Raw genomic sequence first — 18,159 nt, forward strand, 5'->3', positions numbered from 1 at the left:
ATGAAGTACAGAGAGCGGAGACACACTCCTGAACCTTCTATTGTTTAGACTCGCATCCTTTTTTCCATCTGTTCTCGGCTCCTCCCTGACCATCGGTCCATCCATCCTCATATCTGCGTCCGTCTCTTCCTGCAGGTCCATGCCCATTCTGTCCTGTCGTGTGGGCGGTGTTTTGACGAAGAACAGGTGCTGTTTCCTTTCCTCAGCCACGCCCTGTCCTGCCTGTGGGTCGACCAGGGGGTGAGGGTTGCGGCGTCCAGGGGATACGAGTTCGAGCTCAATGACTCCGCGCTGTAGTGAGTAGTCATACAACAAGCAGTCCCGCTGTGCTGAGGAGATGCAGGGGTCTAATTAGCCAGACTAAGCTGATGCTCGGCCGTGTGCTCGCTGTCACTTAGAATCAGGGTCTCGGAAGAAAAGGGTTGGAGATAAACCCAGGTTAAGTGCGATGACACATTCCTCCACAGTCATTAAAAAAAACCTCAAAGTACATACATGTGTTCGTTTTGCATTTGTTTTGGCTGTGTGCATACAAAAGCAGAAACATAAATTCACTTAAATGTGTTTGCAGAGGAGGTTTAAAATGTGTATATTCAACAAAAAGTCTGTTCTGGCACGGTAATGAAAGTGAGCAAGAAGAGTGAAAATAAGAAACGAGTGTAGATGTGATGTCGTGTGTGAAGCAGAAGTAAGACAGAGCTGGAACCCACCAGGAGGCCGTCTGTTCTCATCCTCTGCCCCAGTGAGAGGCCTCGGCTCTGGGTTATCCACACCGACAGGCCCCCTGGTTCCCACTGAGAGCCGCCGTACATCACCATCACCTCCACTCTGTTCAGACACACACACACACACAAGCTCATTTGTACTTCTGTTCTTATGAGGACCCTTATTGACGGGATGCCTTTTCCGTCACCTTAAAAGGAAATTCCTGGTTAGTTCAATGTGCATCTTATTTTTTGCAGTTATCCTTAGCAGTAATAGTAAGAATATATTTTACTGTCTTGCTTAAATATGGTAACAGTGCTATCAAGAGGTAAAGTGTTTTGAACAACCCCCTATGTGAGTCAAACTTATTTTACACACCTTGCTTTGTGTTGTTATCAGAACACACAGTTTTCCAGTACTACTAGTGATTATTTCAGACATTACAGGTGTGTTTTCCTACAAAATACTAAAACATAATCTGCCTTAACCTGTCAATTGTCTGACCCTGCATGTTTCCTGGCCAGTACAGGTACAAAAATAATTGTAGATGGTCATGTTTTACAATTGATTTGTACAATAATTACTCTTTGGAAATCTCTGACTTTTTAGCTGCTGAGTTTGGTGCAGCGCAGGTACTTTAACAGCTGGTTTAGTTACAGAGCAGTGAACAGAACAGTAAAGTAGTGGTCTGGACAGCTAAACAATGAGCTGGACTCACTGCAAAGCATCAGCAGATAATTCTCTGCAGTCATTACTTTGAGTGACCCTTTTCACAGTATCACTTGATACAAATGTATAATTCATTCAAATCAAATACGCATGCTTGAAAAAAAAAAAAGACCTCAAAGGTTTTTAATTTTAAAACCAGATGAAGTCGATGTGAAAGGTGTAGCACAGCGTCATCACCTGACTCTTCACTTTCCCTGCAACTCCTTTCAGTCATTTCAGCAAACCGATCTTTAAACCCGCTGCACATTATTTACCCAGAACAAAACAACAAAGAGGAACAGGTAGGACCTAGCTGATGAACATATTGGAGGTTTTAGCAGCTACAGGGGCAGGTATTTCCTGCAGGGGTTGCAAATGGCGGTAAAAGGAATTGTGGACTGGCCTCACTAGATCTCTTTCCCTTAAACTGAGGACGGCCCTCATAAAGACAGAAAAACAATCATGTTGTCTGCACGGTGCTGCATCCAGCAGGCAGGCAGGATGTTTGTCGCTGTCCAAGAAACTGATTCAGGATGACTGGTAGAGAATGTCACAGTCGGTTCAAGTAGCTGGAGACTACATTGTGTGTGTGTGTGTGTATGTGTGTGTGCGTGCGTGCGAGCGACTGTGTAAGCGTGTGTGTGTGTGTAGAAAGAGATCACATCTCCCTGAGTATGCGCACACACACGATACAGTTGATTACACTAGCTGTGGTAAAAGCTAATCTGTGTTTGAAAGCTTAGCCTCAGTGTGTTATTATGGTAAACCACAGAGTTAATATTCATGGTAATGAGCCGCCGCGCCCCCCTGGGGCTCCAGCCTTATCACTGCACACTCCACCTTCACCTGGCAGCTGACACGACCAAAAGACACACACACACAATATACAAATATTCACACCTGTAACTGATACCTGATTTTATTCTTTTGATCTCAAGTTTTTCTGCGGGGTTGTTAAATTTTCCTCTCTTTCTTCTCTCTCTCTCTCTCTCATTCCCTTCTGTGTCTCTCTGCCTCCCCCTCCTCTTCCTCTTTGGTAGTTTCTTTGAGAACATGACCCGAATCACGTCTCCAGACTACGTGCCCACAGAGACTGATGTTCTGCGAGTACGGCTGAGGACGACCGGTGTGATAGAGACCCAGTTCAAAGTCAACCACCTCATTTTCAGGTAGACGTCTTTCACATTGCTTTTTATGAAGACATAATACAGCAGAAAGAAGCTTATTGCTTATGAGCACTGACTCACTCAGGTCGGCACTCGACTGGTCCCACCAACTTAGTTCACTTCTTTAGCGGTGACACTCTTATCTCTGTCTACAGCCTTGTGATAGGCTTAGATGTGAGATGGAGATTGTTGTCTTCATTCAATAAGTCAGTATGGCACCTATCACCTTGCTCACACACACATAGAGAAGCATCGTGGGCTCGGGCTTATCAGTGGAGAAGCAGAGGGCAGGATTGCTGGAGGCTGATGTCAGATCACCATATTTATCTGTAATCAATGCGCCGCTGTCGCATAATACCAACTTCTTTATCATCTTCCAATGGCTGAACTCATTTCCTGAGGCTGCTGATAGTCATGACAGGCTGATAGAAGTTAATGAACTTGAGTCGTCTGCAGCCTGACTGATGAACAACAAGCCAACATCAAAGACAACATTAAACACCAATAATAGAAATAAATAAATATATTATTAATATAATCAAATATATACAGTATAGAGATTTGCTGGTGCAATTGATGATTATTTGGCCCAGTTTTTTTGTAAATTATACGCTAAATACTTATTTTGATAAGCAAAGCCAAAGCTTTTTAATGCATCACTTTTTTAAATTGTTATATTATCACCAATTTAAAGAAAATGTAAATATGTTTGCAGCAGGAAATTTGTAGTGCCATCCACCTTTATCTACGACGCTTATCCTGTTCAGGGTTGCGGGGGTTTGGAGCCAAATTCCAGCTGTCATTGGGCAAGAGGCAGGGTACACCCTGGACTGATCGCCAGTCAATCACTGGGCTGACACATAGAGACAGACAACCTTTCACGCTCAGACAGAGTCACCAATGAACCTAACGAGCATGTCTTTGGACTGTGGGAGGAAGCTGGAGTACCCGGAGGAACCCACGCATGCACGGGGAGAACATGCAAACTCCACACAGAAAGGCCCACTTTGTCCGAACTGGAGTTTCGAACTCGGAACCTTCTAGAAGCCCAAAATTGCAGTTAAATAGTTTAAATAGTTGAGATACAATTTCACAGTTTGAGATCAATAAAGTACACTTATCTATCATACCAGTTCAGAAAACACAAGTACTAAGATAGTTGACATCACAGAAAGGCTGGATGAAGTTGAAGCTTCTGCTTAGGAGTAAACCAAGTGAGGCTGAATTGTGTCAGTTGAATAGGCTAAACTGAAATCTGTGTCAATTTAAGCATTTGGATTTAGTTGTGCTCTATCATTTGTTTTTTTTGAGTTACAAGAGCTGAAGAAGTTTGATGTCCAACAGAAGGAACCTGGGGGCGCTGGTTTAGTTCAGTTGGTAGAGCAGGCGCCCCATGTATAGAGGCTACAGGCCTCGTCGCACTGATTGCAGGTTCGACTCCCGATCTGCTAAACAAATAATATTACACTTGCTGAAATTTCTTAGACTTAGAATCTTAGACTTTTTAAATGTTTTGGTTAATTAAGGTATTTCAAAAAAAGTGAAGGGTTTCATTACTTTGATATAAAACAGTCTACAGACATGCCAGCTACTCTGTGAGGCTGTACTTTACTAAAACGAGACACAACCAGTGAAAATTAGTGGTCTGTAGAAGTGGAGGCCAAGAGGTCAGTGTGAGTGTCGGCTCATAACGTCAACATGAAGGATTGTGGGTAATTTTCCACAGTTTGGTTTTATTGGAGGTGTGATATGCCATGCAGACTAACAAGAGTACTTCCATCACTGCACACTTCACTGTGTGAGTCTACAGTATATCCATCATATCAGAAGAGTCCTATTACTTTGTTCCTTTTTCTTAATCATGTTTACCTGAGGAGCCACAATAAAAACAACCTGTCCTTCATCCGTGCTCCACATCACATCTCATCTGAAATTATAACAATAAAACACATAGCTCAGTTTTTCATAAGCTCTCTGTTTTGCATATAAACACTGTAGAGTGAGTCAGTTTGTCAGCAGATGACTTCAGTCTTGGGGATTCGTGTCACATCTAAGAGCTTCTTGTACGTCTCCAGATGACGATGACTTGTGCTGTTTCTGCGTCAAACACCTAATGCACGTTTGACTTGAAGTATTTCACACAAGGTGGAAGTATCACCAGCAAAGAAAGACTGATTATAATCATTTATGTGTGTGTGTTCCTGTGGAGATAAATGCTGCTTTTCCTGGCAGTCTTACTGTTTGCGTCATCGTTGGCTCATTGCTCGTTGCTTTTTTAATTTGTTTGTGCGTGTATTTGCTGTTTTTTCCCCCCTGTAAGCCATTGTGATAGTGACGTCACCACCAGGTGACAATGTCAGATCTGAGTGGGGGAAGCAGAGTCCCAGGTGGTGCTGCAGGACGGAGCCCAGCCTCCCCGCTCACAAACACCCTCTCTCTTATCTGCCTGAATTCTTTAGGAGATAAATAATTGACACAAGGCACCTTGAGAGAGAAAGAGAGTGTGTGTGTGTGTGTGTGTGTGTGTGTGCAGGTTCATGTCCCTGACTTGCAGAGATCAGACCCTCTGGGTTGATGAAGAGCTTTGCATAAGTTGATGTTATTACTTCAAATGTAGCAACAAAAGGGATTTTAAAGGGATTTGGAGCAGTCGATGGTTTTTGTTTGGCAGAAAGATACACATAGTATCTTCAGTATACACATGATTTTTTATTTCCATTCAGACAGACAGAGGATGTAGTTTTATCCAATAAATTAACAAAATCCTTAATTTTAAGCAGATATTTAATATTTTGTGTTTGGAAATCATTTGTTCTAGATGTTAACCATATCACAATTTGACAATAACATCAGCGTTCGTTCACAAGAGAGGTTTTGGGAAGCAGCAGAGACTGCAGAGTTGATATTGAAATGTAGATTTCTGCTCTGGCTGGGTCTCACATTGTAAATATTGAAGCTGCACTTGCTGCACACCGTGTGAAACCGTCTCACTCAGTTCAATGACCGTCTTTCTCTTGTTGGTTCATACTTGAGGTCTGTTATCTGAGCCAGCATCTGCGCCCTGCACTCCTATTTATTCTTTACTTAAGAACAATTCTGTGTTGTGTTTGGCTGTTTTTAAATCATTCAGAGCTTTTCAGTTTTGATCCAACGTGTTTCAATCTGCAAAGGTGATTTATACTTTTATGGGTTTAAATGTAGCTTTTCTTTTAAGGACATTTCTATACGTCCAATAAATTGTTCCACAGATTTTTTTTCTGGAAACTTGAAAGGGGGGTTTTATAATGCAAAGAGAAAAGAGATATCTTTCAAAAAGCTTATTCTACATTTATCTCTAACGGCCAATAAGTAACTACAAATTCCAATTGAAACTGTCATGTTGTAGCCTGTCATCGCCAAGCTAATTCACAAAAGGAAAATAGCTTAAAACCTCGTAGTTATTTTTCTATTTCCAAAGGGAACCAACAGGCGCAGAACAAACTGCCTCTCAGTGCTACAACCAATTAAAACCATAAAAAGTGTGACACAGCTGTAGGCTGCTAGGGAAGGTAGGTAGCTTGATCCAATAACCAGTTCTTATTGCTTCTAGTAGTGCAATGTTATTCACCGACATTTGATATGAAATGATTTAGAAGCAAATCTTTACTTCCAAATTTTCATGTTTTGCAAACTTCACAGTAAATTGCATCTACGGGCATCTAATGATCACACGCAGAGTACTGAGTCTAGAGTCTTTTCTCAATCCTCCTGCACAAAAAATAAAGAAATATGCTTTTGATCTTAATCACATTCTTTGGAAGTGAAGACTAAGCTTTTGCTAAAAGATGAACCTCTTTCCATCGCTTTTTTCTACCTCTTCTGTACATAACTATTTAATCGTTGTCATCTTTTTGCAGGTATAGGTTCACTACTAGGGAAGCGAAGGTAGAAAATGCAGAGGAATGAGTGCATCAGCACAAAAGACTAAAACAAGGAAGAAATGCACACAAAAATTCCACCCTTAATCCTTGTTTTTAAACACTAAATGATCAGTGCACAGGATAATAGTCTGTCATCAAGCCATCATCTTTCCAGCATGTGTATATGTGTGAGTGAGTGTGTGTGTGCGAGTGTGTGCAAATGAGAAATGTGTGTGCCGAGGAGCGTGAAGTCTGAAAACTTTATACCCAGACAGCCTAGTTTACATACAGATGTCCTGTTTGACCTTTGACCCCTCATTTTAATGAGGATCTGGGTCTTTTCCTGCATCATTAATATTAAGTGCTCTGATAATTGCAATTACACCGCAGCAAATGAAGGTGAACATTATTGGGGAAGAATGGAGGGTACTGGGGAAGAAAATATGATGGAAAGGAAGAAGAGGTGTTTTATTCTGAAGACAATGATTTCATTGTTTTCTCAAATTTCTAGATCTTTCCTAAACCTGCTGTCATTATCTGTCCTCAAGCCAAAGCACCGGTTAATGAAATATTATTCATTTAATTAATATGGAATATTTCAGGAAGCCACAATATGTTTACAATTTAAACAACAGCTGAAAAATACCTCCCTTTCTCTCCAAATTACTCCTGTTAAGTTTGAGCAACAATCAGCCATGAAAAGTCTTTTTTTCCATCTTTTCTGGAGGGAGTAGAAGCCTGTCTGAAAACAAAAATGGTTTAAAGAGGCCGGGGTTACTTGTAATATTGACATTTGGATTAAAATGTAGTCTTCTGAATTGTAGATGAAGTTGTACAATCTTGCAGGCTTTGCTTATAAACCCTCCATCCTGATTAGATGTGTCACTGGAAAGTGCAAGTGTCTCTAGCTTGATGGTGGTGTGCCACTAGGGTAGCAATCTCGGATCCCATTGGCTGTAGTCAGACGACAATATCGCCTCTGGGCACACCTGTTAACATGCCGGATCAGTTGAATTTTAGATCTAGAGCAGATTGTTAGTGGTTAGCATGTGGATGTCTGTTTAAAGAGATTTATAAGAAATCATCATCAGATGACTCTGATGGGAAACCAGATGTCATTACGGCACATTACGTTCCGCCTGCTTTTGTTCTCCACACAGCATACACCGCAGCCTGCTGATACGTGATTGGTCAATATTACTCGGACTACAAGCGTAGTACAAACAGAAACCAGAACACTGGACGTCACTGACGACACACTCTGCATTCTACATGTAGAATCTGTAAATAGAGATTACTAGGGTAGTAATGTAGAAGGGGTCCAACACTTTGTAGTTTGACTAAAATATCTCAACCATTGTTTAATGGTGACTTTAATGTTTACTTTGGTCCCCAAGGGATGAATTCAACCCTTGACTTTTGACTTTGAGCTTTGTGTCGGCGGTAATAAGCAAATGAGCATAAGATGGCTAAAATGGTAACATTATACACCTATGTATGTTATATTGTTGGTATGAGATATGCCAACAGCATTTTACTGTTGTTAAACAACGCATGTTAACACACTTACTGTAACATCTTGCTCAAAGGTCTTTAATGAAATACTACTATGTGCCATCAGCAAGGCTGCAGACTGTGTGTCTTGTCGAAGTCAAATTACTTGGCACTAGGTCCAAGTAATTTGACTTGGGTGCACAGCTGTATCTTTCTCTATCTGAAATAAATAACTTGTACGGTTCAATAACCGAACAAGTTATGTTTTGAAAGGGGACTTGACCGAATATGATATGAAAGCTTACACTCCAGAAACAGCAGGAGGGGACTGTGGTCAGTGTGCATCTGTGCAACACTCTTATTATGACCAGTCAGAGTGATATGAGTGTCGCGTGCACATGTGCTTCTAAGTAGGTCTGTGTAATGAAGCATCAGCCTCACTGACCGGCCTGTGCCGGGCTTCAATTTCCAGAGAAAATTTCCATTGGAAATCTGATCTCATCTTTACGTTGTACCGCCTTTTCTGTTTGTTTCCCTCGTTGTGCGTGTGTGTTTCCACATGTTCCTTTCCCTTAATAAAGAGATGCATTAACTCGATGGATGCTCAAACGGAAGGTGGGAGATGACACATCTGGTTTTTAAAATGGGTGAAGTGGGAGGAACTGAACTGTTTCTCTGCTCTTATTCTCTGTTGTGTTTTCCTCAGCATTGACCTTTACGCTCTCTGTGCTGCCGTGTTGTGATTGTCCCGGGGAAAATGTTGTGATTGTCTCAGGGAAAATTGAAAAGGGGGGAGTACGGTCTGAAGGGACGTGTATGAGTGTAAAATTTTAGGAATATGTGACCTTATCTAAAACTAATACAATCTGTCATTGATCAGCGCTCCCCTCAGTACTACAGTACTATCAGTATGCAAGGTCATGAACACACACAACACACAGCCCTGCACTTCTCTGCCGGAGATTGAATCCTGATAAAGGACATGTCAGTCACAATGAGATTTCATGTCACATACTTACACACACAGACACACATGACATATACAGTATATCTTAAATACAGTGCTGCCTTCACTGTCTGATGATGATGATATATAAACAGATAACTAAGACAGATGGCAGAGCTCTGGATTAAGATAAAGATGTGTGTTATATTGCTGTAGTTATAACGTGATGTTGTTGCCTCCAGTATTTGTAGGAAAGTAAAATGTCTGTGCTGTTGTCGTCTGCGGAGCAAAGGAAGGTCAAACATTGTAATATTGAAGGGCATTAGGGCTCTCTTACTAACAATCTGAACAGTTGCTTCTTCTTTGTGGTGTGAGAGTCACTGCTGTTTTGTTTGTGCGGGCTTGTGGGCACACTTTTAACCCTCTTGAACGTCCCTGATAGGAGTGTGTTGGCCGGCTAAATCAGAAGCACCTGGGTCCAGAATCACAGCGTGGATCTCTCTTACTCCTCCACACATGAGCATCTTATGTTGTTACTTACCTTTGGTTTTCTTGTCTACTTTTTGAACTGCTGTGTTTGTTCGTTTCTAAAGTTGATATTTTTAAGTATTTTGGGATTGCATGTCTGTCTCTCACTATGGTGATGGTCCTATCGGGATCGGTTTACAACAATAAGTCAAAATGTCACTTTCCCAGCAAAGGGGTTATAAATAACTTGAACAATTGTGCTGCATTTGTTAAGTTTCCTATGAGCCAGCATGCACAAAGTCAATTATCTTAATTACACCAGCTTTTATTCTGCATTGATATTTCAAAATGTCTACTGTAAAAATAAAAAAGTGTAGTGTAGTTCTTCTTCTTCTTAGTTGTGTTCATGGCCATGTTAAAGAGCACCAGTCATGTTTTAAGACATAAATAAATTGTGTCTGTTTTTTTCTGCAAAATACTTTTAATTACCTTGTAATAATCTTCCCAAGGCTCTCCCCCTTCTCCCTCATTAAAAATTCCCCAATCTGCATAGGCCCCGCCCACTATGCACATTTCCAACCGCCCCTCCGTCGCGAAAAAACAAAATACGTCTCTGCCATCGTTTAGTGGCAACTTGTTGAAACTTGAAATGTAGTATTTAGTAGTAGTAAAGTTAACGTTAGTAGTCAGTAGTGAGTTTGCAAAAATTACGATGACCATTACAGCTGGCTCGTGCATCGCTGAAGTGGTTGCCATAGGTTGCACATAATGATATGCATAGTGTCTCCCCATCCATTAACGGGATTGGCTCCTCAGGTTTGTGACGTCTCAAACCTACCAATCTGAAAACATGTTGCTCAGCCTGTCCTTGGTACACTCCAGATTAAAAGCAGACAGGCCCAGCCATGGAGATGACTGCTGATGTTGTCCCTGATATGTCTTGTAGCACATGAAGAACACCACATGGAGACGTTTACACGGTTAAGCACTTGGTTTTCACTGGAGGGGGAAACATTTAAAGGCTGCACACCCACACAGAAACACCACAGAGATCAGACCTCTGCTCAGGTTGATGTTTGATACAGCTATGCAGGTCCTCAAACCTGTAAGAAAACGAATATGAGACTAGGAAGAGGCTAGGAAGAACTTCTAGCCAACATGGGCCATCATACACATCTATATCCCCCCCAGTGTAAAACATGTGGTCTCTAGATAGAAATCGAACTTAGTTTCAATCTCGGTATCACAGCAAGCTTGAATGTTACAGGGGTGTTTTCTCAGATTCCCTTACCTAACATAAAAGTTAACCTGAATACATTCCTCTGCTTTTATATACTTGTGTCAGTCGTAGTGATGATGAATTCACAAATAAAATAATCATCACGCGACTCTGCAGCTGCCCTTAGCTCCTCGGAGTGTTTTAGCGTCTTTCATCGTTTTTGTTTTCAATGGCCATAAAGATGTTCACTCTCACTGTTCTCATAAACGTTTTTCAACAAGCTAGTGAACAAAGTGAAGAATTAAATAACTAAAAGACATCGAATATTGGACTTTAATTCAACAGGCTGTCAGAGACACAACTCCAAATGATGCTAAAGTTGCTCTGTGTTTGCTGCTTGTTTTGATACTTAACTTTTTTTTTTACATATTTGCTCTATAAACTTTTAAGATGATAATACAGTTTGTCAATCTTGTGATTAAAGCTAGTCTCAAGTAAGAGTTAGTCAATAAATACTGCAAGCATGAAAAAAACTATGTGAAAGAAGTATATTAGCAAGTAGAGGACAGATACAATAATGAAGTTTTAGTCATTAATTTTTCTTGCTCTCTCCACCCCTCTGTGCGCAGGATGTACGATGTCGGAGGCCAGAGGACTGAACGGAGGAAGTGGATTGGTTGTTTCGAGGATGTCAGGGCGGTGCTGTTTGTCGTGTCGCTCAGTGGTTACGACATGAACCTGGTGGAAGACGCCTCCATGGTACACTCATCCCTGCCTTATAAATGTTTATGTTCTCCAGTCAAAGCAGCGAGGGAGAGCTCGTGAAATCTTACCCAGTCACATTACGTCCTCTCCTTGTAGACCAAGTCTGAAAAGTGTCTGCTGTCGGTGCTGCTCTGCACCTCTGCAGCTGTCTGATGGCGTTATTGTCTCCTCTCTGCAGAATCGTCTTCAGGAGAGCTTGAAACTCTTCTCCTCCATCTGCAACAACATTTTCTTCCGCAGCACATCAATGGTGAGATATTCATCAGGCACACATTCCCCCCACCTCAGGAGGAGAGATGCTGAAACACAAGCGAAAACATTATCATTAAAGAGACGATAAAAGTTAGAGAGATTCCCCTGATAATATTCAGAAAAAATATTTTCTAAGTCACTATAACTGGCACAATGGAAAAATACTTTATGGAGAGTCTTTTTCATGGAGAATTCAGAAATGTTTTAAAAATTGCAACGATTACAAGTCTGTAGACCTGAATGTAGGTCTGCCAGAAGACGAGGACATGTTCACCATTACCTCCTCTCATGCCAGCTTCCCCTCAGCAAGCGCTGGTCGATTCCTTGCTTGGTCTGCACACACTTTTAGATCTGTTCAAATCCACAGAAAACTTTTTGCAACTCCAACATGCAGGCACACCTGGCACACCTCCTAAAGGGAATGGTAGATAAAGCTGTCGTTGGTTCAATCCATGTTACACCCCAAAAAACCTATGAGTATTTCAGAGATTAAATACAGCCTCTTTGCACCTTGCACCTCTCTGCACCCAGGTTGCATTGATTAACAATCAGAAGTGGACTTGCAATACCCATCTTGCACCTATCTGTGCATGTGTGTTGGTGATAAATTGAGGTGTGGTCAGACGCATTATTGGTGCCTTGCTTCTTGAGGCGACAGGAAGACAATGTGGCATGTACCAACAAAAACCTGGTATGAAGTCAGTGGTGCTGTATGTTTGTGCTATTAGAAGGGCGCATTATTCTTTAGTAAGATGCACTGTCATAGGCAGGTTCACAATGCACTTAGACTCTGCATGTTACACAGATGGGCGAAAGTGCTCCTCCTTCTTAGTTAAATATTTGTGCATTTTCTCGTATACCATTAAATTAAGAATATTTGTTTGGACAAAGGACATGGAGATGGAAGGCTTTTGTTTCCCCTGTCTACTGACAGCAATACAATGTTACAATGTTACTTTTCATTTAGCAGACACCTGTCCAAAGCAACATACATCTGATAAGTTAATACAACACAAGCAACGATCAATGCACTGCTTTCAACTGGTCAAAAAAAACTAATTTCCGCCATTAAAATGGGAACGATGGATGACACTCTGATTGGTTCACACATGTTACTCCCAAACACACCTGTGGTTAATTAGGAGACTAAATACAACCCTGTTGTGCCTCGTACCTCTGTTCAAGCCCACATTGTGCACCTTTTACTGAAGGAGGGGTTCGACACACCCCTGTACTTGATAAATGGACTGCACTTATATCACACCTTTCTAGTCCTCTGACCACTCAAAGTGCTTTTACACTACATGTCACATTCACCCTTTCATACACACATTCACGCACTAATTTAATGCCATCCAAGGCCACTTAATTAGCTAATCATTCAAACACACACTTTAGGCTATACCACTGGGAGAAATAAGGGGTTCAGTGTCTTCCCAAAGGACACTTCGGCACATAGACTGGAGGAACACTTAAGACCATGGTCTATAGATGGTTTTAATAGTGCCCTAATGCTGACGTCCAGCAGGTATAACAGTGACCTCCTGCCCTGTCAAGGTGGAGACGGTGAATGTGATCATGGCTCAGCTGAAGGGGCTAGGAACAGCTCGGTTGGTGGACCGAGCACGCAGATGAGTGGAGGAGACACAAGCGAAATCTCTTTGTTGCTGTCCATTTGTTCTCCATGACACCATGAGACAAGAATAACACTAATGCGTTTGATGAATGCTGTTTCCACGCACACTAACAGCGCCCCGCCTCGGCCCCTTTGTCTCCGCGTCCTCTGTCACTCGTAATTAAACAGCGATCTGTAATTAGGGTGAGCTTTGGCGAGGTGACATTTTCCCCTCTCTGTGTTCTTCCATCCTCGTTTCCGGAAAATGATCACATTAAAACGAGCGTGTAACGAGCTTGTTCAATTTATTCCACTTTACTCTGCATTTAAAGCCCTCTTAAAACACAAGTCACTGCATGACGACGCGAGTGTCGACTGCTGTTAACTCTAATCCTCAAGTTTGTCACTCTGAACACTGCTCTTAACATTTCGGACATTTTGGACAAAGGAAAAACAACGTGGTGCAACGTAATAAACCATAGCTCAATGTTTCATTGGCTATTTTGCCTTAAACACAGAAAATACCAAAGATCTGATTAATGAAGTTGTAGTTTTAAACCAAAGTAAGCCTTATCATCCTTTTTTTAACCATGCAGACTTTTCATTCAAGGCTTCATCAGAGCCAAAAGGCCAATTGAATGTTTTGCGTGTGACGTGTTTATGAGCAGGGTGGTGTGTGGGTCTTCACGTTAACATGCCTAACAGGCTCATTAAACAAAAGTGTTTAATGATACCTTTTTGACGTGGGAGGGAGATTTGTAACCTCCACCTCAGTTAACTCTAATCACACACCTAGGTGTTGCTCTGTATGTGCCTCATTGAGAATCTGCTCTCCCTCTTCCCTCCCTTGTTATTATCAGGGTTTTTGTGTTTTTCGTGATCAAACAGGCCAGAAAAGAAAGAACTTTGTCGCAGTTTTAATTGGTTGACTATAAAGCCAAAAGTACCTGTGGAACATGGAGGCAGGGAGACGAGAAGAACAGAGATGAGTGGAAGGATCTGAGCCTGCTGAGCGCCTGCACTGGAGACTGCATGAGTGATTAATTGCACACTGATTTGTGGATCGAGGTCATTGGTCTTCCATCATCACCCTGTGCTGGTATCAACACAGCTATTGATTCAGACTTAAATATCTGTGCAGTGACAATAACTGCTGTAATATTAGAAACTGATTTATTGGCTTCATCGTGTGGCTAGTTATTGCAGCGCTTCAGACGAGAGTCTCCAAATCAAATCAACATTTTCTTTTGCTCATGATCTTTCCGATTGATTTTCCTTTTCCACTTGAGAGGAAGCCTTTGACTTGTGATGAGCATTTTGTGTTTCAGCTGATTATGTGTGTGTGTGTCTTTGTGTTTTCTTTGCAGATTTTATTCCTGAACAAGATCGACCTTTTTCAGGACAAGATTTTACACTCCGGGCGACATCTGCGCTTATACCTGCCACAGTTTAAAGGTAGGATGTGCCTAATCTCTATTTACACATACATAGTAGAATAGTCTACATAGTAGAATCTGTAGGCAGGAACGTGGATTTCCGGGATGGCAAGTGTTGTGGTTTTCGTTTGAACTACGCTTGTAGTCTGAGTAATATCGACCATTGATGTATCAGCAGGCTGCGGCACATGCAGGAAAAACAGTCCGTGAGGAGAGCAAAAGCAGGCGGAACGTAATCCGCCGTAATGACATCCCGGCTCCCGTCAGCGTGATCTGACGATGATTTAGCTTCTTATTAATCTCTATAAACAGACATCTGCATGTAAGTTCAGCTAACAATCAGTTCTAGGTCTAAAATTTAACTTGAGATGAATTCCCTTAAAGCTGTGTCACGAAAGCCGTTCAGCATTCAGAAGTGCCCAGCCCTCATGGACATAAAACACCAAAATTATTGGTCCGGTGGTCAAACAAGAGCAGGACACAAACATAATATATAATTGTACTTGCAGTGTGCAGTCTAAGATGATCCAATACATCAGCTAAACTATAATTTGTACATTTAAAGATTATACGTTATGAATTTTACAATATATTTATTAATGAGGATGTTGTTTGCAGTGCTGTTTAACTACATTATACTGAGATGTTCAATGTTTCTGGGGAAGATTATTAACACACACTTTTTTATATAATGCAGTCCTGTTCAACAACACCACTAACTACTACCTCAGTAACATGAACTGATCATCATTATCTCCCTAATGTCGAATCAGCAGCTAATAAAGTAGCTAATAAAGTGACCAGGGAGTGTACATCGCAAACAAAGAAAAAAGTTTCCCTTTTTAAAACACAGCTCAAGTTCTTCATTGTCATCCATCCAGAGAATTCATCAAAAAAGAGAATTTAATAGACGGTCTAACAAATGGAACATAAATAGACTCAATCTTCAATCCCACCCTTCTTCTAAAGATCCCCTCAAACATAACTGCATACAAATGCTTCACACACAGCTCTACACTTTGACTGATTCTAAAGAGACAATACATGTCTGTTTCTGAAGTATTTGTAACCGGTTTCGAAAGAGAAGAAATATATTCATTCTACAAATGAGAGATTTCACCTCAGCCATCCATGTTTAGGGATGCAAAATGTCCTAGTTTAACATCCAGGACGGATATGAAGCTGAAATACCTATCCATTTTGCTCCCCACGTCTCAGTCAGCTCCACAGAGGCTGTGCCCTCTTTGCCTTTATTCGACTTTCAGTATAAATGCTGAAAGGCTTCAGATTGGGTTCCACCAGCAGAGCAAGCATTTCTCTGCAATCACTCAGACCTCACATATGATGACCTTCAATTCATCAGCTCCCTGAGATGAGCTCATTCATCAACATACACTGGACATGTGGATATTTTAACAACAAAATAATCTTTTTCTTTTTTTCTGCTCAGGCTTACATTCCTATCATTATTACCACGAAGAGTGACGCTTAATGTTTGAACCCTTTAGCCATCACTTCTCTTTTCATTTTGACTTGTCTGCTTGATTTGTACGAGCAGTCGACAATAAATAAGTATATTAGCTGTCTAACCTATAGTTTCAGATGTCTGAGACGTTCATAATTTCAACAAAGGGGGATTTTCACTATTGACGTCTCACCTGGTATCATTTAAATATCAAGAAAAAAACAATATTTCCCCCAGAAAACATGAGTGAAGATTTATCGTGACCCTTTGGAGGCATCTGTATCCTAAATTTGCAAAAAAAAATAGACCAAACCACTAAACTGTACATAAAGTAGTTCCACTTGAACCAGCTACAAAGTAAAATCCAGAGTATGCAGTGATGCATCAGTATTAACAACCTAATCATGTCAGATGTATTATCCGGTACAGTGTCCATTTATCTGCTGAACAAGAACAAGTACTCATTTTAATACTTAAGGTTCTTGTAGTTAGGTAAGTATAGGACATTAGTCATTTATATGCTTTATTAAAGGATTTGAATGGTTCTATGCCCACTGCCTAGTGATGTTTCATCTGCTTAACATCTTTTCATGTACCCTCTGCTGTGCCTCTAATTTTCAGTAGAAAGAAACCCGATGTTTCCAGTAACGTCTGATTTGTCCCCCATCATCTGTCCTCCAGGTGCAGACTGCGATGTAGATTCTGCTGCCCGCTTCATCGCCGCCACCTTCGTCTCGCTCAACGCCACGCCCAGCAAACTCATCTACCACCACTTCACCACGGCAACCGACACCTCCAACATCCAGGTGGTCTTCCAGGTGGTCATGGACACGATAATCAAAGAGAACCTGGAAGCTGTGTCGCTCCTGTGACTGCAGGCCGAGGTCTGAGACTTAGCTGGACAGTCGGTGTCGAACTTTGGATTTCTCATTTTTAAAAGACTATTATTGCATCGGACAGAACATGAAGATCATCTGCTCCAAATGTTTTGCCTCTGACGTTCATTTCATCCTCTGGCTGCTTGGTTTCATGTAGCTCAAAAGACGGTTTTAGAAAACGGTGAAGGAGAAGGAGCACATGGCTCATCCTTTATCTTCAGGACTGACCCCTGAAATGTTGACTTATGAATCCTTGTTGTGAATAATGGGCATTTATATTTTTTACTGTACTATAAAACCAGACTATGAATTGTGATACTACTTTTTTGATATACACACATGCCAATCTCTTCCTCTCTCTTCCTGTGTGTGTGTGTGGGCAGGACACAGGGTGTGAGGATTTATCGTTTATCCGTTACTTCCTCGGCACAGAGTTCACTCATGCATACTGCAGTGTGTTTACCACCTATACATCACTGTCTTACGCTGTCCACATCTCCTGCGTCACACCCTCCTAATGAGGCGCTGAACACCCAGTTTGTGTTTACTCGTCCTGAGCTGGAGTCAACTGTTCCCCTGACTCGTGGCAGTCAGAGATGATGCTGGTGTTTTAAATACAGAACAGGGAAAGTGAGTGTAAAGAAACATCCCTGAAGACTCCAGCTCATGTTTAATATCCTTCATTTTGAACGTTATTGTTCCAATATCTGATACGCACGCTCCTAAACCGTGTTTTGTCAACCAGGATGATGTCTCTTTATGTGATTTGTGTGGCAATAACCCTGCAGGAGGCTCTTGTATCACACCAGCTCCTCTGACGCCAGTAAAAACAGGATATGGAAATGACTGATACTGACGGAGAAAGAAAAGTGCCTTTTGTGAGGATGAGACTGTCGAGTAATTTAAACGCTCATATGAGTTTTAAATATTTTCCTACTTTTCCAATTTGTATCTCATTTCTGTCATACACCATACTCTCCCTGTTGTTTTTTATTGTCTGTACTTTGTTGAACATAAAACTGCAACACAAAATAAACAATGTCCTGACTTATTTTGAGATCATATTTTAGTGTTCTCTGAAGAAGACCAGGTATATTGATATGTAACATCTAAAGAAGGCAGGTTTTTTTCTTTTTCATTGTA

General features: G+C 41.3%; 1 protein-coding gene across 1 annotated transcript in view; it reads left to right on the forward strand.

Annotated features, from left to right (window-relative positions):
• gnav1 (guanine nucleotide binding protein (G protein) alpha v1) overlaps positions 1 to 18,133 on the forward strand; it is a 28,295-nt gene extending 10,162 nt beyond the window's left edge. Inside the window, exons 4-9 of the mRNA XM_069665297.1 lie at positions 136 to 296; positions 2,454 to 2,582; positions 11,235 to 11,364; positions 11,549 to 11,620; positions 14,605 to 14,692; positions 16,820 to 18,133. Coding sequence (XP_069521398.1) covers positions 136 to 296; positions 2,454 to 2,582; positions 11,235 to 11,364; positions 11,549 to 11,620; positions 14,605 to 14,692; positions 16,820 to 17,010 — 771 coding nt within the window. The 3' untranslated portion in view covers positions 17,011 to 18,133. The remainder of the gene's footprint in view (positions 1 to 135; positions 297 to 2,453; positions 2,583 to 11,234; positions 11,365 to 11,548; positions 11,621 to 14,604; positions 14,693 to 16,819) is intronic.
• Positions 18,134 to 18,159: the final 26 nt, after the last annotated feature.

This window comes from Semicossyphus pulcher, unplaced genomic scaffold (assembly GCF_022749685.1).
Source record: "Semicossyphus pulcher isolate SPU_LCO1_2020_fin unplaced genomic scaffold, fSemPul1.0.p SCAF_17, whole genome shotgun sequence".
Classification (NCBI taxonomy): domain Eukaryota; kingdom Metazoa; phylum Chordata; class Actinopteri; order Labriformes; family Labridae; genus Semicossyphus; species Semicossyphus pulcher.